This window comes from Haliotis cracherodii, unplaced genomic scaffold (assembly GCF_022045235.1).
Source record: "Haliotis cracherodii isolate W230 unplaced genomic scaffold, xgHalCrac1.p SCAF_9, whole genome shotgun sequence".
NCBI classification, from domain to species: Eukaryota; Metazoa; Mollusca; class Gastropoda; order Lepetellida; family Haliotidae; genus Haliotis; species Haliotis cracherodii.
In genome coordinates, this window is record NW_027266343.1 from 20186931 (window position 1) to 20213113 (window position 26183).

General features: G+C 43.8%; 1 protein-coding gene across 2 annotated transcripts in view; it reads right to left on the reverse strand.

Moving 5' to 3' along the window:
- Positions 1-26183, reverse strand: part of LOC139452220 (probable sodium/potassium/calcium exchanger CG1090) — a 76524-nt gene that overhangs the window by 30580 nt on the left and 19761 nt on the right. For both annotated transcript variants that reach the window (XM_071233611.1, XM_071233610.1), the window contains exons 3-4: positions 25502-25602; positions 23798-23884 (exon numbers count right to left, since the gene is read on the reverse strand). In XM_071233611.1, the coding sequence (XP_071089712.1) occupies positions 23798-23884; positions 25502-25602 (188 nt within the window). The remainder of the gene's footprint in view (positions 1-23797; positions 23885-25501; positions 25603-26183) is intronic.

The window sequence follows — 26183 nt, forward strand, 5'->3', positions numbered from 1 at the left end:
ACCATCCACCCACCATCCACCCACCCATCCCACCATCCACCCACCCATCCCACCATCCACCTGCCCATCCACCACCCTATCTTCCACCCACCATCCACCATCCTACCACCCATCCATCATCACACCATCCACCTGCCCATCCCACCATCTACCCGCCCATCCCACCATCCACCTACCCATTCCACCATCCACCCACCCATCCCACCTTCCTCCTGCCGATCCCACCATCCACCTGCCCATCCCACCATCCACCTACCCATCCACCCACCCATCCCACCATCCACCTGCCCATCCACCACCCTACCATCCACCCACCATCCACTCATCCACCATCCTACCACCCATCCATCATCACACCATCCACCTGCCCATCCCACCATCCACCCGCCCATCCCACCATCCACCCACCCATCCCACCATCCACCCACCCATCCACCACCCTACCACCATCCACTCATCAATCATCCCACCATCTACCTGCCCATCCCACCATCCACCCACCCATCCTACCATCCATCGATCCATCCTACCATCCACCCACCCATCCCACCATCCACCCACCCATCCCACCATCCACCCACCATTCTATCATCCACCCACCATCCTACCAGCCACCCACCATCCACCCACCAAACCTACAACCCCATAGGGATTAACATGGGTCTTAGTTACAAATTCTTGGCTATCTCACATTTCATTAATGCCTGTCAAGTATCGCTTCAGCTACATTTCCGTTTTGACAACTCTCCGTATCAACTTGCGTCGATACCACCCACAGCTTCACTGGAGTCTTTCCCAAAACATCATTATTTAAGACGGAAATGCCCTCTCTTCAGGCCATTTCAGGAAACACTGAATGATTGATGGTTTATTCACACAGCAAAAACAGAGAATACAAGTAAATTCAATTCCTTTAGGAGCTTCATAAACACTTTTCTGTAAATTCAGCATGGCAACCTAATCAGAAAGTTTCCCCTTAATGAATGTGCTTGTCAGGCAGCACATATTACCGTGGTGATGACAAACGTTTCTATTAGAGTAAACAACGACAATGTACTGACAGAGGCTACAGAAATGTCGTTAACAGAGTCTAGGAAGTACCACAACAGGCTAATGACACATCGGGAATCACATCAATAGCCTGTCCTGTCTACAACTGGGAGCTGTGGCATAACAGCCAGGCTGCTTATGTTGGGCTGGTTGTCATAGGAAACTGACGTAATATTTCCGAGTCATCGGATATACTTGGAGAGGCCACACTAATGCTAAACGTTAGTGAGGGTCATATCTCACATCTCAACAAGGCAGGTCATGTGCTTGTATACAACAGGGGTCAAGCCATGCCACCAGGTGTCTCAAAGTGTCTGTCACAAGGTGCCTACATCAAGCCATGCCACCAGGTTTCATAAAGTGTCTGTCACCAGGTGTCTACATCAAGCCATACCACCAGGTTTCATAAAGTGGCTGTCACAAGGTGTCTACATCAAGCCATGCCACCAGGTTTCATAAAGTGTCTGTCACCAGGTGTCTACATCAAGCCATACCACCAGGTTTCATAAAGTGTCTGTCACCAGGTGTCTACATCAAGCCATACCACCAGGTTTCATAAAGTGTCTGTCACCAGGTGTCTACATCAAGCCATGCCACCAGGTTTCATAAAGTGTCTGTCACCAGGTGTCTACATCAAGCCATACCACCAGGTTTCATAAAGTGTCTGTCACCAGGTGTCTACATCAAGCCATGCCACCAGGTTTCATAAAGTGTCTGTCACCAGGTGTCTACATCAAGCCATGCCACCAGGTTTCATAAAGTGTCTGTCACCAGGTGCCTACATCAAGCCATGCCACCAGGTTTCATAAAGTGTCTGTCACCAGGTGCCTACATCAAGCCATACCACCAGGTTTCATAAAGTGTCTGTCACCAGGTGTCTACATCAAGCCATACCACCAGGTTTCATAAAGTTGCTGTCAACAAGGTGTCTACATCAAGCCATGCCATCAGGTTTCATAAAGTGGCTGTCACCAGGTGCCTACATAGAGCCATACCACCAGGTTTCATAAAGTGGCTGTCACCAGGTGTCTACATCAAGCCATGCCACCAGGTTTCATAAAGTGTCTGTCACCAGGTGTCTACATCAAGCCATACCACCAGGTTTCATAAAGTGTCTGTCACCAGGTGTCTACATCAAGCCATGCCACCAGGTGTCTCAAAGTGCTGTCACCAGGTGCCTACATCAAGCCATGCCACCAGGGCCCCGTTCCACAAAGCGATCTTATCGCTAAGGTGATTGTAACTCCCATACTTTAAAACTGGCTTACGATAGTCATAGCGCTAAGATCGCTTTGTGGAACGGGACCCTGATGTCCCAAAATGTCTGTCACCAGGTGCCTACATCAAGCCATGTCACCAGGTGTCCCAAAGTGTCTGTCACAAGGTGCCTACATCAGGCCATGTCACCAGGTGTCCCAAAGTGTCTGCCATCAGGTGTCCTAAGGTGGGTATTTCAAGACATGTCTGCTATCAGGTGTCCCAAGGTGGGTATTTCAAGACATGTCCGCCACCAGGTGTCCTAAAGAGGGTATTTCAAGCCATGCCCGCCACCAGGTGTCCCAAGGTGGGTATTTCAAGCCATGCCCCCCACCAGGTGTCCTAAGGTGGGTATTTCAAGCCATGCCCGCCACCAGGTGTCCTAAGGTGGGTATTTCAAGCCATGCCCATCACCAGGTGTCCCAAGGTGGGTATTTCAAGCCATGCCCGCCACCAGGTGTCCTAAGGTGGGTATTTCAAGCCATGCCTGCCACCAGGTGTCCTAAGGTGGGTATTTCAAGCCATGCCCGCCACCAGGTGTCCTAAGGTGGATATTTCAAGCCATGCCCGCCACCAGGTGTCCTAATGTGGGTATTTCAAGCCATGCCTGCCACCAGGTGTCCTAAGGTGGGTATTCCAAGCCATGCCCACCACCAGGTGTCCTAAGGTGGGTATTTCAAGCCATTTCTGCTATCAGGTGTCCTAAGGTGGGTATTTCAAGCCATGCCTGCCACCAGGTGTCCTTAGGGTTGTTTGTTTGTTGTTGCTAAACACTGCACTCAGCAATATTCCAGCAATATTCAGCAATATTCGCCTTTTACAGCAAGCATGGATTGCAGAAGACCTATTCTAACCACGATTTTCACAGGATTGTCCCAAACAGGCTATTTCAAGCCATTTCTGTCACTGGGTGTCTTTGTCAAGCCATGACAACTATGACAACCAGATGTCCTTTGACAAAATGTTGACACTGCCACCTAGAGTTAGAGATGACAGGTGTTACTACTGCCAACAACTAAGGACAAAGTGCCGATTCTGACAGTCATGTACATAGACTACTTATTTGGTTAAACTTTATGATTCGAATCGACACCTTAACAACATGAAGAACGCACCACAGATTCAATGTCAGAAATATCGTTACTTGCAATAGTTAACCATATACCTATCGAGTCGATAGCTGAAAGGAATATTCACATCCGACTAAATGCTGAAAGAAGTGTGAAACAACATACCTTTTCGCTAAACAAGGGCAGACCTAAGTCGTCTGCAAGCGATTTGTAACGTCCCTTTGGATAAATCATAGGCAGCTAATATTAGTTTATACTCTAGATGGGAGTGGTTTCCCTTTGTTTTAGCCCGTAGAGTACAGTCTATCTTACCCAGTGTATTAATGTTGTTGAATCGCTGAGCTCCCGCTATATTTCTTTTGGGTCACATTCGTGTCACTTATTTTGTCTTTAGTTTATCATTAAATTAATCTACAAATAAATACAAGTTGAAGAGCAAAATCATAAATGCTTAAACCTAAAATCGAGTGGGACGGGGACGAGTGGTTAAAATCTGAATTTAAAAGAAACAAATACAAGTATTCATCACACAAGCAAATACTCATAATGAGACATTTGAAATTTGTGTAAAATGTCCCATAAATAGCAAAAGTAAAATTCACACTTTTTAAAAAAACAACTAATACCCAGTGAATACATATTAAACAACTGCTTTCTCGAAACAGTATTCATTATTCTTATTTCCCGTCTATGCGTTTTCCAAATTTCCCATCTTTCTGTGTTCTGAAAAGGTTGTCATAAGATCCTTTGTTATAGCAACGAAACAAAAACATGAAGGATATATATTTAGGATTTTACGAAAAGCTCCCCCAAATAGATGTCGATCATGCATTAACATGTTATTTTATTCGGAAATATTATCATTATTATTTATTTTTATTTCATAACAATTGTGTCACTAAATAATGTATTTATCCGTATTTCAATACTTTTAATAAAAAACACAAGTAGGTATTTCTCTAGTTGCAATAGAAAACAATTCCTAAATCACGACAGTATTAATGCCGACAAGAATATATGCCATCATTCTAGTAATCGTTTCCTTCAAATAATTGGGCCCTTTCTTGAAACTGTGTAAGGTGCGATGGAGGGAGGTACGTGTTGTATGTCGTTACTGGTTCCATTTATTGTATGCGCAGCAAGCTATGCGCGTTTGCAGACAAATGTAGACAGGAGTCGAGTTTAAGATATTCGTACCTCAACCTTTGAAGATTTCAATCTTAGCTAAGATCCTGATCTTAACTCCGAGCCATCTTACAATCGCGCTAAGATTGGTTTGTGCAAGTGGGATAGGACAATTGTATGATGATTGTAAAGTTCATTGTAGCCGCTTAAGATCGATTGTAACTAAGATTGTTCTGTGCATTGCATTTAATCAGAAATGCTCATATTGATCTGCAGTACAGATGTTTGATCAGGTAAAACATTAGTTTTAATTGTCCAGGTCAATAGTTTGTTGGATAAGCTGATCAACTGCTAAAGTACAAAGGTTTTTGGCCTTTCAGCCAATGCCAATCCACAAGTCTAACACTAAATGTACAAGATGTGTCTTGGCAGCAAGGCATGCTTTGCAATAACAGATACGTGCAACTACATACAGTGTCAAGGCTGTAGCTCACTGCTCCAGTATCTGCCTGCCAGTCGTACAGTGATTGACATTTGTTGAAATTGTAAAGATAAAGTAAAACCAGTGATAAAAATAGCCTGATATATATTGAAACTGGTTCTCATTATCTCATGTGCTTGACTAACTTCATTTGGTTCTGTTACAAAGGCTCTCACGAGGGATGGCTGAAAAGTTCTGAGCCAAAGGGATCAGTCATTTGAATTTCAGCATTGTGGGTTTTTTGTTTAGGAGCTCAAGTTTTAAATAAATAAAAATAACAAACTTGCTTTTTTACACTTGTCTGCAGGAAAAGTGTACATTATATATTTTCCTGCAATATGAGGAATATGTGAAATAAAATTCTGTAAAACAGATACTTGATTATTTTTTTATAAAAAAAAAAAATCACCTTGCCCTCCCCTTCAGAGGAGACTAAGATGTTTCCACTGCTTTGACTGTCTAAGGCTGACAGTTGTGAACCCAAGACTCAACCATAATTACAAATCATTGAACAAAATCATTGAACAAAATCAGCTGGGCCTGTTTCTAAACAACATGAGTTGTCAAAAGAGATGATAAACCTACATCATCTCTGAACAAGTGTCAGAAGATTTGGAACACCGAAACCCGCAGAAATCTTTGTCATGCCCAATTCATTTATCAGAAAGTTCTCAACCCTCATGAGAGATGCCTACTGTCTTGGCTATGAGATGTATTGTGAGTTGTTGATCATCCATAATCATATCATTTATTTATCAATAATATCTCTAGTGGTGGCAGTTGAAGGTCTTTCTGATCCTCGACAATCTTGAGGCTATCTTTTCCCCTCTTTGATGCCTGCAGAAATATGCAGCCTGTGAGCATGGACAGTATTGTACTTAATACATGCTAACTGTTACGGGTGTACTATACATTCTTGAAGACGTAGTTGGGCTCAGTACCTCAGCCTCCCCTCATACAAGATACACATTGACGAGAAGATGTGTGGTAGTCTTGAGATGTCAGTAACTACATGGTCACTTTAGGGTATGTACATATCAGTTGGATGGAAGAAGCATGTTCCTGTGTAGTTACTATGAGATCCTGTGTGATATTGACATTTCTGTCTTGGCAAAGATAATTTTTGTGATTGATGATACTTCACCAAACACACACAGTCTCATTCAACACATTCATAAGCAGTTCAAGCGATGTTCCTAGTACAGACTTCCCATTGCAGCAGACAAGAAAGATCTCCCATGTTCTCCCCATGATGAAATGATGTTCCACATGCTGGGCTTACTAACCCTCCACCAGCAGGCAGGTAGTTATTGAACACCTACCATTCTGTGCAGCAGCTGCTGGTGCAGGAGGCAGGGAGCACGTCTGTAAGTAGCTATCATATCCCACACCGCTCCACTAGCTCACATGGATGAAATAGCCACAACCAAAGCAATCAATTTACTGCTTTCACCTCCACAATGGCAACAAGCTAGCTCAGCATGTTTATTTAGCACATGTCGACAGCTTGGATCAAGGAACAGAGAGCCCATGTAAATAATTAAGAAATGAAATTCTTGGATTCTCAAGGAACAGAGAGCATTGGGTATAACTGTAGCTTGCAATATTCTTTTCACTTAAAAAACTTAAACACTGGCTCCTAGCGTTGCTCCAGATTACCAGACATATCATCGCCGTCATATAACTGGAACATTGATGAGTGCAGCGTTAAACAACAAACAAACAAACAAACTAACCAAACATATTAAATAAGCCTATTTTCCCTTCTAATTGCGTCAGACTGGAGAGCAGAAAGACCGGGATTCAATTCCCGGCCGCATTATATGCCAAGACACGTTAAAACATGGTACTTGTTGTTACCTTGCCTGGCGCTCAGCATTAATGGGTTAAAACAAGGACTGGTCAGTTCAGGGTCAGTAACCTGTGTTTAAGAGGAGGGGCTCATGTTAAACTGTGGCATGATATCGCAGTGGACTAGCACTATATAATTGGCATTAGTCTGGACTAGATGCACGCTCGCACGCTAAGTGCAATAATCTTAGACACTATGTTTAACCCCATTTCACCTAACCACTTATTGCGATAATCTCTCAACACAGAGTAAAAATATCCAAACTTCAGGACGAAATTGTGCTTGATGGTCATACTTGAATAGTGGTCTTCTAGGTGAGTACACATGTACTCAGAAGAAGCCACTGTGGAAAACACACAGGTTACCAGGGATGTGACAACACACAGGTTAGGTTACTGAGGATGTGACAACACACAGGTTACCGGGGATGTGACAACACACAGGTTACTGGGGATGTGACAACACACAGGTTACCAGGGATGTGACAACACACAGGTTACTGGGGATGTAACAACATACAGGTTACAGTGGATGTGACAACACACAGGCTACTGGGGATGTGACAACACACAGGTTACTGAGGATGTTACAACACACAGGTTACTGGGGATGTTACAACACACAGGTTACTGGGGATGTGACAACACACAGGTTACTGGGGATGTGACAACACACAGGTTACCAGGGATGTGACAACACACAGGTTACCAGGGATGTAACAACACACAGGTTACCAGGGATGTAACAACACACAGGTTACCAGGGATGTTACAACACACAGGTTACCAGGGATGTGACAACACACAGGTTACTGGGGATGTAACAACACACAGGTTACTGGGGATGTGACAACACACAGGTTACCAGGGATGTAACAACACACAGGTTACCAGGGATGTGACAACACACAGGTTACCAGGGATGTGACAACACACAGGTTACTGAGGATGTGACAACACACAGGTTACCAGGGATGTAACAACACACAGGTTACTGGGGATGTGACAACACACAGGTTACTGGGGATGTGACAACACACAGGTTACTGGGGATGTAACAACACACAGGTTACTGGGGATGTGACAACACACAGGTTACTGGGGATGTGACAACACACAGGTTACCAGGGATGTTACAACACACAGGTTACCAGGGATGTAACAACACACAGGTTACCGGGGATGTGACAACACACAGGTTACTGGGGATGTGACAACACACAGGTTACTGGGGATGTAACAACACACAGGTTACTGAGGATGTAACAACACACAGGTTACTGGGGATGTGACAACACACAGGTTACTGGGGATGTAACAACACACAGGTTACTGGGGATGTAACAACACACAGGTTACTGGGGATGTGACAACACACAGGTTACTGGGGATGTGACAACACACAGGTTACCAGGGATGTTACAACACACAGGTTACCAGGGATGTAACAACACACAGGTTACCGGGGATGTGACAACACACAGGTTACTGGGGATGTGACAACACACAGGTTACCAGGGATGTTACAACACACAGGTTACTGGGGATGTGACAACACACAGGTTACTGGGGATGTGACAACACACAGGTTACTGGGGATGTGACAACACACAGGTTACTGGGGATGTGACAACACACAGGTTACTGGGGATGTGACAACACACAGGTTACTGGGGATGTGACAACACACAGGTTACTGGGGATGTGACAACACACAGGTTACCGGGGATGTGACAACACACAGGTTACTGGGGATGTGACAACACACAGGTTACTGGGGATGTGACAACACACAGGTTACTGGGGATGTGACAACACACAGGTTACCAGGGATGTGACAACACACAGGTTACCAGGGATGTGACAACACACAGGTTACCAGGGATGTGACAACACACAGGTTACTGGGGATGTGACAACACACAGGTTACTGGGGATGTAACAACACACAGGTTACTGGGGATGTGACAACACACAGGTTACTGGGGATGTGACAACACACAGGTTACCAGGGATGTGACAACACACAGGTTACCAGGGATGTGACAACACACAGGTTACTGGGGATGTGACAACACACAGGTTACTGGGGATGTGACAACACACAGGTTACCAGGGATGTGACAACACACAGGTTACCAGGGATGTGACAACACACAGGTTACTGAGGATGTGACAACACACAGGTTACTGGGGATGTGACAACACACAGGTTACTGGGGATGTAACAACACACAGGTTACCAGGGATGTGACAACACACAGGTTACCAGGGATGTAACAACACACAGGTTACCAGGGATGTAACAACACACAGGTTACTGGGGATGTGACAACACACAGGTTACCAGGGATGTGACAACACACAGGTTACCAGGGATGTAACAACACACAGGTTACCAGGGATGTAACAACACACAGGTTACTGGGGATGTAACAACACACAGGTTACTGGGGATGTAACAACACACAGGTTACTGGGGATGTAACAACACACAGGTTACCAGGGATGTGACAACACACAGGTTACCAGGGATGTGACAACACACAGGTTACTGGGGATGTGACAACACACAGGTTACTGGGGATGTAACAACACACAGGTTACTGGGGATGTGACAACACACAGGTTACTGGGGATGTGACAACACACAGGTTACCAGGGATGTGACAACACACAGGTTACCAGGGATGTGACAACACACAGGTTACTGGGGATGTAACAACACACAGGTTACCAGGGATGTAACAACACACAGGTTACTGGGGATGTGACAACACACAGGTTACTGGGGATGTTACAACACACAGGTTACTGGGGATGTAACAACACACAGGTTACTGGGGATGTAACAACACACAGGTTACTGAGGATGTGACAACACACAGGTTACTGGGGATGTTACAACACACAGGTTACCAGGGATGTGACAACACACAGGTTACCAGGGATGTGACAACACACAGGTTACTGAGGATGTGACAACACACAGGTTACTGGGGATGTGACAACACACAGGTTACTGGGGATGTAACAACACACAGGTTACTGGGGATGTGACAACACACAGGTTACTGGGGATGTGACAACACACAGGTTACTGAGGATGTGACAACACACAGGTTACCAGGGATGTAACAACACACAGGTTACTGGGGATGTAACAACACACAGGTTACTGGGGATGTGACAACACACAGGTTACTGGGGATGTGACAACACACAGGTTACTGAGGATGTGACAACACACAGGTTACCAGGGATGTTACAACACACAGGTTACTGGGGATGTGACAACACACAGGTTACTGGGGATGTAACAACACACAGGTTACTGGGGATGTAACAACACACAGGTTACTGGGGATGTTACAACACACAGGTTACCAGGGATGTTACAACACACAGGTTACTGGGGATGTGACAACACACAGGTTACTGAGGATGTAACAACACACAGGTTACTGAGGATGTAACAACACACAGGTTACCAGGGATGTTACAACACACAGGTTACTGGGGATGTGACAACACACAGGTTACCAGGGATGTGACAACACACAGGTTACTGGGGATGTGACAACACACAGGTTACCAGGGATGTTACAACACACAGGTTACTGGGGATGTAACAACACACAGGTTACCAGGGATGTTACAACACACAGGTTACTGGGGATGTGACAACACACAGGTTACCAGGGATGTGACAACACACAGGTTACTGGGGATGTAACAACACACAGGTTACTGAGGATGTGACAACACACAGGTTACTGGGGATGTGACAACACACAGGTTACTGAGGATGTGACAACACACAGGTTACTGGGGATGTAACAACACACAGGTTACTGGGGATGTGACAACACACAGGTTACTGGGGATGTAACAACACACAGGTTACTGGGGATGTGACAACACACAGGTTACCAGGGATGTAACAACACACAGGTTACTGGGGATGTGACAACACACAGGTTACCAGGGATGTGACAACACACAGGTTACTGGGGATGTGACAACACACAGGTTACCGGGGATGTGACAACACACAGGTTACTGGGGATGTGACAACACACAGGTTACTGGGGATGTGACAACACACAGGTTACTGGGGATGTGACAACACACAGGTTACTGAGGATGTGACAACACACAGGTTACTGGGGATGTGACAACACACAGGTTACTGGGGATGTGACAACACACAGGTTACTGGGGATGTGACAACACACAGGTTACTGGGGATGTAACAACACACAGGTTACTGGGGATGTAACAACACACAGGTTACTGGGGATGTAACAACACACAGGTTACTGAGGATGTGACAACACACAGGTTACTGGGGATGTTACAACACACAGGTTACTGGGGATGTAACAACACACAGGTTACCAGGGATGTGACAACACACAGGTTACCAGGGATGTGATAACACACAGGTTACCAGGGATGTGACAACACACAGGTTACTGAGGATGTGACAACACACAGGTTACTGGGGATGTAACAACACACAGGTTACCAGGGATGTGACAACACACAGGTTACCAGGGATGTGACAACACACAGGTTACCAGGGATGTGACAACACACAGGTTACCAGGGATGTGACAACACACAGGTTACTGAGGATGTTACAACACACAGGTTACCAGGGATGTTACAACACACAGGTTACTGGGGATGTAACAACACACAGGTTACTGAGGATGTGACAACACACAGGTTACTGAGGATGTGACAACACACAGGTTACTGGGGATGTGACAACACACAGGTTACCAGGGATGTGACAACACACAGGTTACCAGGGATGTGACAACACACAGGTTACCAGGGATGTGACAACACACAGGTTACCAGGGATGTGACAACACACAGGTTACTGGGGATGTAACAACACACAGGTTACTGAGGATCTGACAACACACAGGTTACTGGGGATGTGACAACACACAGGTTACCAGGGATGTGACAACACACAGGTTACTGAGGATGTGACAACACACAGGTTACTGGGGATGTGACAACACACAGGTTACTGGGGATGTGACAACACACAGGTTACCAGGGATGTGACAACACACAGGTTACCAGGGATGTGACAACACACAGGTTACCAGGGATGTGACAACACACAGGTTACCAGGGATGTGACAACTCACAGGTTACTGGGGATGTAACAACACACAGGTTACTGGGGATGTAACAACACACAGGTTACTGGGGATGTGACAACACACAGGTTACTGGGGATGTGACAACACACAGGTTACTGGGGATGTGACAACACACAGGTTACTGGGGATGTAACAACACACAGGTTACTGGGGATGTAACAACACACAGGTTACCAGGGATGTGACAACACACAGGTTACTGGGGATGTAACAACACACAGGTTACTGAGGATGTGACAACACACAGGTTACTGGGGATGTGACAACACACAGGTTACCAGGGATGTGACAACACACAGGTTACTGGGGATGTGACAACACACAGGTTACTGGGGATGTGACAACACACAGGTTACTGGGGATGTAACAACACACAGGTTACCAGGGATGTGACAACACACAGGTTACCAGGGATGTGACAACACACAGGTTACCAGGGATGTGACAACACACAGGTTACCAGGGATGTGACAACACACAGGTTACTGGGGATGTAACAACACACAGGTTACTGGGGATGTAACAACACACAGGTTACTGGGGATGTTACAACACACAGGTTACCAGGGATGTTACAACACACAGGTTACCAGGGATGTGACAACACACAGGTTACCAGGGATGTGACAACACACAGGTTACTGGGGATGTGACAACACACAGGTTACTGGGGATGTTACAACACACAGGTTACCAGGGATGTAACAACACACAGGTTACCAGGGATGTGACAACACACAGGTTACTGGGGATGTGACAACACACAGGTTACCAGGGATGTGACAACACACAGGTTACTGAGGATGTAACAACACACAGGTTACTGGGGATGTGACAACACACAGGTTACTGGGGATGTGACAACACACAGGTTACCAGGGATGTGACAACACACAGGTTACTGGGGATGTGACAACACACAGGTTACTGGGGATGTTACAACACACAGGTTACCAGGGATGTGACAACACACAGGTTACTGGGGATGTGACAACACACAGGTTACTGGGGATGTTACAACACACAGGTTACTGAGGATGTTACAACACACAGGTTACTGGGGATGTGACAACACACAGGTTACTGAGGATGTGACAACACACAGGTTACTGAGGATGTTACAACACACAGGTTACTGGGGATGTAACAACACACAGGTTACTGAGGATGTGACAACACACAGGTTACTGGGGATGTGACAACACACAGGTTACCAGGGATGTGACAACACACAGGTTACTGGGGATGTAACAACACACAGGTTACTGGGGATGTGACAACACACAGGTTACTGGGGATGTTACAACACACAGGTTACTGGGGATGTGACAACACACAGGTTACTGGGGATGTTACAACACACAGGTTACTGAGGATGTTACAACACACAGGTTACTGGGGATGTGACAACACACAGGTTACTGAGGATGTGACAACACACAGGTTACTGGGGATGTGACAACACACAGGTTACTGGGGATGTGACAACACACAGGCTACTGGGGATGTAACAACACACAGGTTACTGAGGATGTGACAACACACAGGTTACTGGGGATGTGACAACACACAGGTTACTGATTCTTGCACATGAGTATGTCACTACACTATGGTGAATGAATAGGGCCAATTGTTACCATGCTATTGATTTGCCATAGCTGCACGGAGATTGTGTGGCATGTCACTTCTGTTACACTGATTCTAGCCTCTGGATATGCACTCCGTGAACAAATCCAACTGCGCATCTTCACCACAGTTTAACTAGTGCCAAGGGACGAAATATAAGAACTCTGACATTATTTATATTACATATATATCATAGCATGAGGTAAATCTTACCTTGCAGGGGTAGGGTGACCCAGTCGTCTAAGGTGCTGCGATTCGCTGTGCAGAGTTGCATCCCTTGGGCACGCCATTAACCTATGATTGTGGGTTTGAATCCCGGTTCGCCCCAATTATGTTTCTAGGTGTGTCAGCACCATACCCGTGCTTGTGGGTTTCACCGAAGTGGTAAACGTCTGAGACCTGCATTACTTCGGGCTTTCCTCCTACATTAAGCTGCCACGCCGTGATATAACTGGAATACTGTTAAAAGCGGTGTTAAACCCAACTCACTCACTCACTCTTACCTTGTGAGTTGAATAGTTAACAAAGCTCTAAGTATAAAATACTGGTGCTGTGCTTCCAAGTGATTCTTTACCATAAACAATAACTGCTTCTCAGTGGTTTATTATCGTAAATATAATCGGGTGCTGTGCTTGTTAGTGGTTTATTATTGTGAACATATAGTGAGCTGGGCTTCTCAGTGGTTTATTATTGTGAACATTATCTGTTGTTGTGCTTCTTAGCGGTTTATTATTGTGAACATTATCTGGTGTTGTGCTTCTTAGCGGTTTATTATTGCGAACATTATCTGGTGTTGTGCTTCTTAGCGGTTTATTATTGTGAATATAATCTGGTGATGTGCTTGTTAACGGTTTATTATTGCGAACATTATCTGGTGATGTGCTTGTTAATGGTTTATTATTGTGAATATAATCTGGTGATGTGCTTGTTAACGGTTTATTATTGCGAACATTATCTGGTGTTGTGCTTCTTAGCGGTTTATTATTGTGAATATAATCTGGTGATGTGCTTGTTAACGGTTTATTATTGCGAACATTATCTGGTGATGTGCTTGTTAATGGTTTATTATTGGGAATATAATCTGGTGATGTGCTTGTTAACGGTTTATTACTGTGAACATAATCTGGTTCCATGCTTCTTAGAAGTTCATTATTCTCTTTTTTCACATAATCAATAACAATACATTAATAGGTCCTATAACACCATCTCATTCAAATAATAATAATAATAAGTCCAATCTGATTATATCTTCTGGTAAGGGCAATTAATAAATCATCAAGGGTAATATCTTTTTTTAATATCAGTCAGTAATTCAATTGCCCTCATGAGCAAATCCAAGCAGATTTGCTATGCATCAATGGTATGAGGCTGACAATGTTTTCCCTCCTATCAACCTACACTCCTCACGCCAAGCCGCTGGGGGATGAGGGACTCAGGTGTAGTTCCACCTCACAACTCTCTACAGCCCTCTCAGTCAACTGATAAAACCAGGAAATCATGTTTTTGCCCCAGCGACCTAGAAGCATGGCAGTAACGGCACATGGATTTCTTCAAACAACAGCTGATGTCTCAGAAGAAACTGACTATAGAATAGCATGCTGTGCCTTACGCTTTGTTCTTCAACTGTCAGGATAATGATAGCACATTGGTACAGTCCCTTCACACCAACTGACAATCTCCACACATGGTGGCACACATGGAGGTCATGCTTGTTTCAGCAGCTCTAGAACCACCTTCACAAGGGTTTCACAAGAACGTATTAACAATTCAGATAACTGGCAGACTACATTATTATGGAGATTATCCGCAATGCACATACAATGACCAAATACACCACAACACAAGTGGATGTAAAAATAGAATGCATGAGCTACAAATCACTGACAAACATGCTCTCTTTTTCAAATGTTTTATTTATTTACACATTGGTAACCCATCACTGTTTTAGCTTTAAAAATATTACAATTCAATAATACGACCATTTTGATTAAAACATGAAGACAGCCATAAAATCTGCTTGTCAGCATGAAACATAAGCCCCTATGATCAACAGCTTCTGTCAGCTGACAACAGAGTATTTATCTCACTAAGAGGTTTACATGGAGTTATCAATGACAAGCACGGCCAGTGTCAAGACAGATATCCAAATTAGATTAATTAGCCAAACCATCCCTGTGTGTCTTCAGGCTTCTCTCACGCCATGTCTTTGATGTGAAGACATAATTAACTCCAACTATCCAGACAGCCATTGTTGGTGTGAGTCCCCCGTAACACAGTGGAACACAATACCGGGCTACAAGGAGGACTATAGCCAGCTACCACAGCTCCCAGTCATTCTTAGCACCATCAACAAACTAATGATACTCTCACAATCTTAAAGTCCCTTTGGCTGGATATAGTATTTTCCTTAACCCACAATGTCTCAACTTTCAAGACATAAAAAACAGTTATGAAACCTTGTATTTTTCATATTGTTAACCTAACTGCCGAGGCCAAAAAATGAATAAATGCCTCAAAGTGTTGTAGAATTGGAAAAGGAACATTTCTTGTCCAATCAACTCAGATTTTGTCCTTGACAGTAGAAGTGTCTCCCAATGGATTTCACATCAGTGCTGTGACTGATCCTTACCTTCTCTGACCAACTATGCTAAACTAAGGACACTTTATGCCCACATAACCAATTCATCAAACCAGTGTAGTAATTCAATTGTCAGAACACTTATGTGAGACCTATGTATGAGTGGACATGCACTTGTTCAAGTTGCCAACCACGTCAATGCCTCCAGATGGGATCTGGCCCTCACAATGAGTCACTGGGACAAAATTCAATCGGAAATACACCACCTCCACCAGCGCCAGCTTACAATGTGTCAATCTACACATACAGCCAGTGGTTAATCTCAACCCTACTCCTCCGCTTGCAAGGAAAAAAGTATCCTACTGATATTGATTTCACACAGTGATGTGGACACTAACTGGATTTCTAAAATTCAGTTGATGAAATCTTCATTATTTTAACGTTTGGGGTTACTCTTGTGACACTGAACAGCCTACTTAAAAAGCAGTTGTAGCCAGCATTCAAATGTTGAGAAAATGATAAGAAACTGCAAGTATTTACGAGATTTGATTTGATTGAGTCACCTGTGTCCCATGTCCCACATGCCCTGAAGACATTGCACAGTGCAACTAAGTCCTCATGGCTTGATGGTGCACCACTGGACACAACGAATGTTGTTGAATGCATTATGTCAGCAATATATCACAGCAACTTCAACACAGTCTGAATTAATCACCTCAGGATCACCCCACACTTGCAGTTGAAAGCAAATGCTTTATGCCACAGTCAACACTGTTCCAGTCATGTTACAATGGCTTGAAATAATCAAATCCGGTTCATGCAAAAGCATGGGCAATGATCAACATTGTAAGGGCACAATGATACACCCAAGACCACCTGATCCCCATCAGTGACGAAACTTTTTTGGACAACAACTTTGTTCCTGTTTGTCACCACTATTCAGAGTCAGGTGCGAATACCCATTCCTTCAATTCAAGTCATGAAGAAACAAGATGCATCCCTGGAACAAGATGCAGCCCTCAAAACAAGTCCAATTTCACGTCTTCAGGTTCTCCTAATTTCTCAATGCTAATCAAAAACTTCTTCCAACAAGCTTGGGATACTACAGAGACTGGTGTACCAGGGTAAACCTTCTCCCGGCCAGTTCTTCCCCAGGGAAAGTCTGGCCTAGGACAGTTCTTCCCCATAGCCTAGGCTAAACCGTCTTCTGGCCAGTTCTTCCCCAGGGAAAGTCTGGCCTAGGACAGTTCTTCCCCATAGCCTAGGCTAAACCTTCTCCCGGCCAGTTCTTCCCCGGGGGAAGGTTTGGCCTAGGACAGTTCTTCCCCCATAGCCTAGGCTAAACCTTCTCCCAGCCAGTTCTTCCCCGGGGGAAGGTTTGGCCTAAGACAGTTCTTCCCCAAAGCCTAGGCTAAAACATGCGTAGAGAAGCCCTCATTTACTTAATTTAGCTAAATCTTCCCATAGATATCATTATATATACAGTATGTACGCCCCCACTGATAACATTATATATACAGTATGTACGCCCCCACTGATAATATTATATATACAGTATGTACGCCCCCACTGATAACATCATATATACAGTATGTACGCCCCCACTGATAACGTTATATACAGTATCTATGCCCCCACTGATAACGTTATATATACAGTATGTATGCCCCCACTGATAACGTTATATATGGCATGTATGCCCCCACTGATAACATTATATACAGTATGTATGCCCCCACTGATAACATTATATATGGCATGTATGCCCCCACTGATAACGTTATATATACAGTATGTACACCCCCACTGATAACATTATATGTAGCATGTATGCCCCCACTGATAACGTTATATATGGCATGTATGCCCCCACTGATGTTATATACAGCATGTATGCCCCCACTGATAACGTTATATATAGCATGTATGCCCCCACTGATAACGTTATATATACAGTATGTATGCCCCCACTGATAACGTTATATACAGTATGTACGCCCCCACTGATAACGTTATATATGGCATGTATGCCCCCACTGATAACGTTATATACAGCATGTATGCCCCCACTGATAACGTTATATATGGCATGTATGCCCCCACTGATAACGTTATATATACAGTATGTATGCCTCCACTGATATATGGCATGTATGCCCCCACTGATAACGTTATATATGGCATGTATGCCCCCACTGATAACGTTATATATGGCATGTATGCCCCCACTGATAACGTCATATATGGCATGTATGCCCCCACTGATAACATTATATACAGCATGTATGCCCCCACTGATAACGTTATATATGTCATGTATGCCCCCACTTATAACGTTATATATACAGTATGTATGCCCCCACTGATAACGTTATATATGGCATGTATGCCCCCACTGATAACGTTATATATGGCATGTATGCCCCCACTGATAACGTTATATATGGCATGTATGCCCCCACTGATAACGTTATATGTACTGTATCTATGATGGGCAAGGTTCGGATAGCCTCAGGACATACCTGCTGCCTCCCAACTCAGTAACCAGCGCATTTATTACTTTAGATACCTGCAATATTAGAAGTGTTAAATCTTATTTCAATGAATTTGAGATGTGTTCAAAGGCAAGGTTGGAGTATTTAGGACCCATTCTTCCCTGGAATCCCTTTGGCTGTGTTTGATCCATGCACTGGGGTAGGATGACACCTCAAACCAGGCAGATAACAATTACAAAATATCATATTGGTAGGTCAGGTATCAACACAAAACAATACACACACCATTACAGGTGGCGTAAATTGTATGTAAATTAATGGTTACATAATATTTTCTGCCGGTATGAACATAAGAGCTCAAAGCCACATATCTAGTAAGAGTGTAGAGCCATGACCAGGCTAAAGGGTTTGGATACAGCACAATATAACTATGCATGTAATCTCATTGCAATTTGTGTTATTATTTCTACTACTGCTGCTGCTGCTGCTGCTGCTGCTGCTACTACTACATGTACTACTACTACTACTACTACTATGTCCTGCTGGCGGTATTTCATTTCATTTTCTGTGATGTTGGAACACTTCTGACATGACAAGTGTAGACGTATAGTTCATCATATTACAACCTTCCCATGAAGATAAGTATTGCAACAAAGTGTATCACAACAGCCATAATGAAGACAGACAGTACTGCCACCTGCTGACCAGTTCACCATTGTAACTATCTGGCTATAGAGTCCATTCCGGCACTTAAGTTAGGCCATTCAACCATAGAATCCCCACATGGCAGAAATAACAAAGAGAAAATTTATCTGAATTTATATGATAAGAGACACATTATCATTTTATTGTTATTGTCACAAAGTGATTATTATGATATGGAAATTAACTGATGAGCCCATGTGCCCATGCAATGACAACCAAACAATCAATATCTAACAATAACAATAGACCACATCCACATTGTTTGTGCTTTACCCTCATCACATTACCATCTGTGCAATGGAATTTGTCTTCTCATGTTTATCAATATGACAAAATATTTTCACAATTTGCTACTATAAACAAAATCCAACAGAATCAACAAAACAGCAATTATCACTGGTCATTCATTGATATACCTACACAAGTGAAAGTAAACTTGCATTAATATCCCATCATTGCCAGCCAATCAATCAAAACATGACACATAAATCTCTTATTGACCTACACAGCATATGGAGTGAAGTCCTTTCAACAGGTGTTAAGGTTGCTTTACCTTGTATGGATTACATGTCCTGCAACAATGAATGATGTGCCACATCACACTAGGTGTATCAAGACCTGGTGAGCCTCATCTTACCTTTCAGATAACATCTGCTATTTTCACATTGGTAAACTGTCCGCTGATCAGTTTCCCTACAACACAAAGTCTAAGCCAGTGGATGGATTGGGCCTGGTGAGGTGCAGGGGATGGGTGCAGACTGTCAGGTCGGGATCGGCACCTCATCTTGTCATCTTGCTCCACACGAAATAGACTGACCCTCAATGTCAGAAGAAAAACAATAAACAGTAATACCCAACCTGTCAACCATGTTTTCTAGAGTGAACAGGTACATGCTGCATTAGCAATACCATAGATATTTGCAAGATTTAAATCCTTAGAAGAACTCAGATCATGGTGGATTAGCAGATCTGTTGTATGTTTCCAAACTACAGTAGATATTACATTTTACTCATGAAGATCCAAGTTAGAATGGTCTTCAGCAACCCATGCTTGCCACAAAAGGCAACTAACAGAATCAGGTGGTAAGGCTTGGTGTCTCAGTTGATGTATGTCATCATATGCCAATTGCATGGACCCATGCCCATGATGTCAATCACTGGATTGTCTGGTCCAGACTCGATTATTTACAGACCGCTGTCATTTAGATGGAATATTACTGACTGCGGCATTAAACAACAAACAAACAACCAAGATATTACATTTGTATGATCCCAAGTGAACAATGAGATGTATTTTGCAGAAATATCTCCATCTCAACCCCAATCCCTAAGTTGTAGAATGTCAAAGGCTGAGGTAGTAGAAGGAGAAATGAGGACTAACCACAAGCATCCCTTGGTGACGTTACCATGGTTACATCAACAAGACATCAGAGTGGCATGGGGACATAACATGGAGGCATGACGCCCATGACAGCGGAATATCGAAGACATTTTAGAAACCACCATATGCCTGATTGAAAAACACCTTAACTACTGTTCATCCCCCAATGGCCCCTTCTGGGGTCGAAGGTAAACACTGACAGGGCCAGGAGATAGGGAGTGGGTTAGATGTTGTTTGAACAGAATATTTTGGATACACCATGTCATGTGGATAGTGATGGGGGAGGAGCAGAAAGCCACATGTACGGGATAGTGTTGTCAAACCAATCACATGGAATCCATGACCAATAGATTCAAGTGGTTAATATGTCCACAATGACTTGGAAAGATAACTGTTGACTACTTGATGGTATTAGTCATTTTATCAGGATTAATGTAGGATTTTGCACTTTTGGACACTGTCCAAATCTTGGTTAACAGAACTGAATTGGCCCTGGTATCAGTGTGCTCCATATCATCTTGAAAACTAAAACAATCCTTGTTATCATGAATTACAACAGTCTGAATCAGGAATTTTAATTCCAATTTAGGAATTTCTGTATATATATTCCTGGACAGAATAAGGACAGCTCAGTCCAGGCAGTGCTCTGAAATGTAATTTCCTACATTCTAAGACTCAAAAGGTTTTCTTTCATCAAATTTTCATTATTCCATGAATTCTTTTACAACTTCCTATTTTTGAAATGGTACTGTGTACAAACCAACATTGAAAAAAATCACTGTTAGAAGACACAAATAATTCCTTATGGTCCCAATACAAGTGAATGGCAAAAACCTGGCCGTGATTCATGGTAAGCATTCAAAACTAATTACAGTGACTGTCATAGTCTCATAAAGGTGCACACAGCCATGATAGCATTATGCAATTTTGTTGTGAATTAGTCATCAGGATATGATCTGTTTTTGACTTGAAGTGGAAGGTAATCTCACATTGCTTTTCAGTATATTCTATCAAGTATATTGCTGTAGACATTTAATGAATGGACTGTAAACCTGTTGACATGTTTTTCTCTCCTTGTGTTTTTCAACTACTGTTTAGGACAGCTCCCTTCAGCAAGTTCTACTTCAGTAAGAACCTAACATTATATTGTTATTCCCAAGATGTTGGAATACACTAGAAAATCAAAACACATTCATACATCTCCACAATGACCTGGTGATGATCATTGATGTTGAAAACAAATGTTCTGACGATACTGTGACTGTATTCTGAAACACCACTACCTGCCTGTCAACTTGAAGGGGTTCATGTTCAACACAACAAGCTACAAATAGCATGTCCTTATCAGAGCCATCTGCAGCAGCACAAACATGATGACATAGGAACAGAAATGTAGTGGCACTTGTGTTAAAATGTCACCGTAATGCCTGGCAACAGAGATAGCAACACCACTCCAGCCTATATTCTCTGACAGTACAGTTGCCAGGGCATCATGCACAGGACATGTCTAGGGGAGTCAGTCCAGCCTATATAACCTGACAGTACAGTTGCCCGGGCATCATGCACAGGACATGTCTAGGAGAGTCAGTCCAGCCTATATAACCTGACAGTACAGTTGCCTGGGCATCATGCACAGGACATGTCTAGGGGAGTCAGTCCAGCCTATATACCCTGACATTACAGTTGCCCGTGCATCATGCACAGGACATGTCTAGGGGAGTCAGTCCAGCCTATATACCCTGACATTACAGTTGCCCGGGCATCATGCACAGGACATGTCTAGGAGAGTAGGTCCAGCCTATATTCCCTGACAGTACAGTTGCCCGGGCAGCATGCACAGGACATGTCTAGGGCAGTCAGTCCAGCCTATATTCCCTGACAGTACAGTTGCCTAGGCATCATGCACAGGACATGTCTAGGAGAGTCAGTCCAGCCTATATAACCTGACAGTACAGTTGCCTGGGCATCATGCACAGGACATGTCTAGGAGAGTCAGTCCAGCCTATATTCCCTGACAGTACAGTTGCCCGGGCATCAAGCACAGGACATGTCTAGGGGAGTCAGTCCAGCCTATATTCCCTGACAGTACAGTTGCCCAGGCAGCATGCACAGGACATGTCTAGGAGAGTCAGTCCAGGCTGTATTCCCTGACATTACAGTTGCCAGGGCATCATGCACAGGACATGTCTAGGGGAGTCAGTCAGGCCTATATTCCCTGACAGTACAGTTGCCTGGGCATCATGCACAGGACATGCCTAGGGGAGTCAGTCCAGCCTATATACCCTGACAGTACAGTTGCCCGGGCATCATGCACAGGACATGTCTAGGGCAGACAGTCCAGCCTTTATACCATGACATAACAGTAGCCTGAGCATCATGCAATGGATATGTCTAGGGGAGTCAGTCCAGCCTATATACCATGACCTTAGAGTAGCCTGAGCATCATGCACATGACTTGACTGGGGGAGGCAGTGGTGGTCAGGTGCTGTCTGGTAGGTAGTCCATGAGTACAGGCTTCAGGCCAGCAGTTTGGGGTTTGCTCTGTCCAGCACTCATAACAGACAATGTGGTATGACTGTAGCCTGTTCAAGTAGCTTTGATGCAATGTGCCACTGTTGTGTTGGAGGTGGCAGTAGTGGAATAATGATACTTATCACTGCAAGGGTGATTTGTATACTCCCCTGGAGAGCGAGTAGGATATTTATGAAGATACCACCAAAATCACAATAGGCAACACCAGAAATGGAATTCGCTCTTTTTACCCACATGGGGAACTGAACCTGGATAAGTGAACGCTCTAACCACTGGTGTATCCCATTGCCGCTGGAGGCTGAGAATGTATTACAAAATGTACAGTAACAGTCTTGCTGGATTTTCCGTACGTATTTGCATTCATGTAACAATGAACTGACTTATTTCTACCCAATATCAATGCTTCAACTGTGGTTAAGACTGTCTCCTGCACCAACTGTTGCCCCTTCGTACTCACCGCGCCTGCAAAGAGTCCGCAGATGCTGATGACAAACATGACATTGTAGATGGCCGATCCCACCACTGTTCCCAGTCCCACATCATCCTGAAACAAAACACAATCTTCAAACAAATTCTTTCACAACTGTTTCAGCCAGACCTTAAGTGATATCTGCTGACATGTCTGGCATCATAGAACCTTGCGATACGATCCAACATAGCAGCTCTAGCTGACAGGTTCAGGGCTTTGTCGTACCACAACCACAGATCTATCTTTACTCCTGCAAGTTCATACTTCAGCATAAGTCATATTTAGGTTAGACTAGTTCCTAGTCTTGAGTTGAAGATAAATCTCTTGGCAAAAGTAGAAAATAAGTAGAAAGTTATAAGAAGAATAATGTTTCTTCAACATCGTTTTATTTGTCATTTCATTTTTTCAAGAGTTGTTGAAGTAACATTAATCCTGAAAACATTATTTATTTAATTCCCCTCCCATCTCTGGGTATATTTATGGAAAAGATCAGTTATCAAGAAATGAGCCTTATGGAGAATTTACAACATTTTCTTGGACCATCATGTAGCAAGTAAACTGGAAAATGTGTCTTCTGCTGTTGGGGTTACTTGTACAATACATTTCATCATACCTCCATGACAGAACGACCAGATGTGACTTGTATTAGTGATCTTGATAAAATACTATGTATGCCACCTGGGAAGGAAATAAATTTCTGAGCGGGAGAATAAACCCCATACCCCACCATGAAGACGACAGGCTGCACAAGGATTTCTGAGTGAGAGATTAGGTCCTTTGTACCTTGCTTTGAAGCAAAAGGCTGCACGCTTTTTTCCGCATCAAAGAAAGTCACGTGACATAGCACAAGTTAACCTCAACCCAACAGCTGTTTTCTACCAATTTTGAATTTGATTTAATTCTTTTACAATGGCTGATTAAAACATGTCTTTGTAGCGGGAACACAAGGGGTAAATGTGGTCTTATGCGTCCCTCACTAGGTTGTATAACACTTGCCTCACAGGACACATAACCCCAAATGTACCCCTCATGATGCTGCTACTGGTGGCAACAGCAACACAGCTGTGTCTCCCTGCCTCCTGGTGTGACCAGGCATACCAGCAGTGAGGAACATGAGCAACAAGCCTGTACAGTACAAGCTGAACAATCAGCCTGTTCCCCCATTCATATACTTTTCACACTTTGCAGCCATAGTGACCACCTGATCCCATTGTCAGTTAGCAAGTCTGCCAAACATACACTATAGTTAATCGCTTCCATTACCACTTACCCATACCAAGTTATGGTCTAGCATCATAAAGGACCAGTTCTAAATAAAACATTTTATTGACACTATTTTCACAATGAAATTATCTAAATCATGTCAAATGACATTGCAGAGCAATAGCGGCTGTTATTCAGGTTCCAAGTATATTCATTTATTCTTTTTATCCAAACATGATGAATATATTGGTGGGATTCTCTGAACACACGTACAATGGAAACCAATGAGGTGATTAAGCAAGCTGCCACTATTACTCAAGAGTTGCAAGTCAGCTGAACACATTCTTCACACGGCACCCAGAGCAAGACACTCTCCACACCACTCAGTGGGTCTCTGGCAGCCTGGTCCTCACCAGTTAATCTGATTACTCAGTGAGGTCGGGCTTAACGCAATACTGTGATTAAATCAATTGACCCTATGTTCCTTACCTTGGCTATGAAGACCCCTATTACAGCTGTAGCCAGCTCCGGGGCTGAACTCCCAGCTGCCATGAAGGTTGCACCAGCTACATCAGGTTGAAGGTGTAGATCTGAAACAACACAAGTAGCTCCAAGATTCCAGGAAGACACAAGGGAACACAAGTAAATCTAGAACATCAGGCCCTGTAGCTCCCGGATTCCAGCAAGACACAAGGGTACACAAGTACATCAAGAGTAATAGGCCCCGTAGCTCCAGGATTCCAGCAAGACACAAGGGAACACAAGTAAATCTAGAACATTAGGCCCTGTAGCTTCAGGATTCCAGCAAGACACAAGGGTACACAAGTACATCTAGAACATTAGGCCCCGTAGCTCCGGGATTCCAGCAAGACACAAGGGTACACAAGTACATCAAGAGTAATAGGCCCTGTAGCTCCAGGTGTCCAGCAAGACACAAGGGTACACAAGTAAATCTAGAACATTAGGCCCCGTAGCTCCAGGATTCCAGCAAGACACAAGGGTACACAAGTAAATCTAGAACATTAGGCCCTGTAGCTCCAGGATTCCAGCAAGACACAAGGGTACACAAGTAAATCTAGAACATTAGGCCCTGTAGCTCCAGGATTCCAGCAAGACACAAGGGAACACAAGTAAATCTAGAGTAATAGGCCCGGTAGCTCCGGGATTCCAG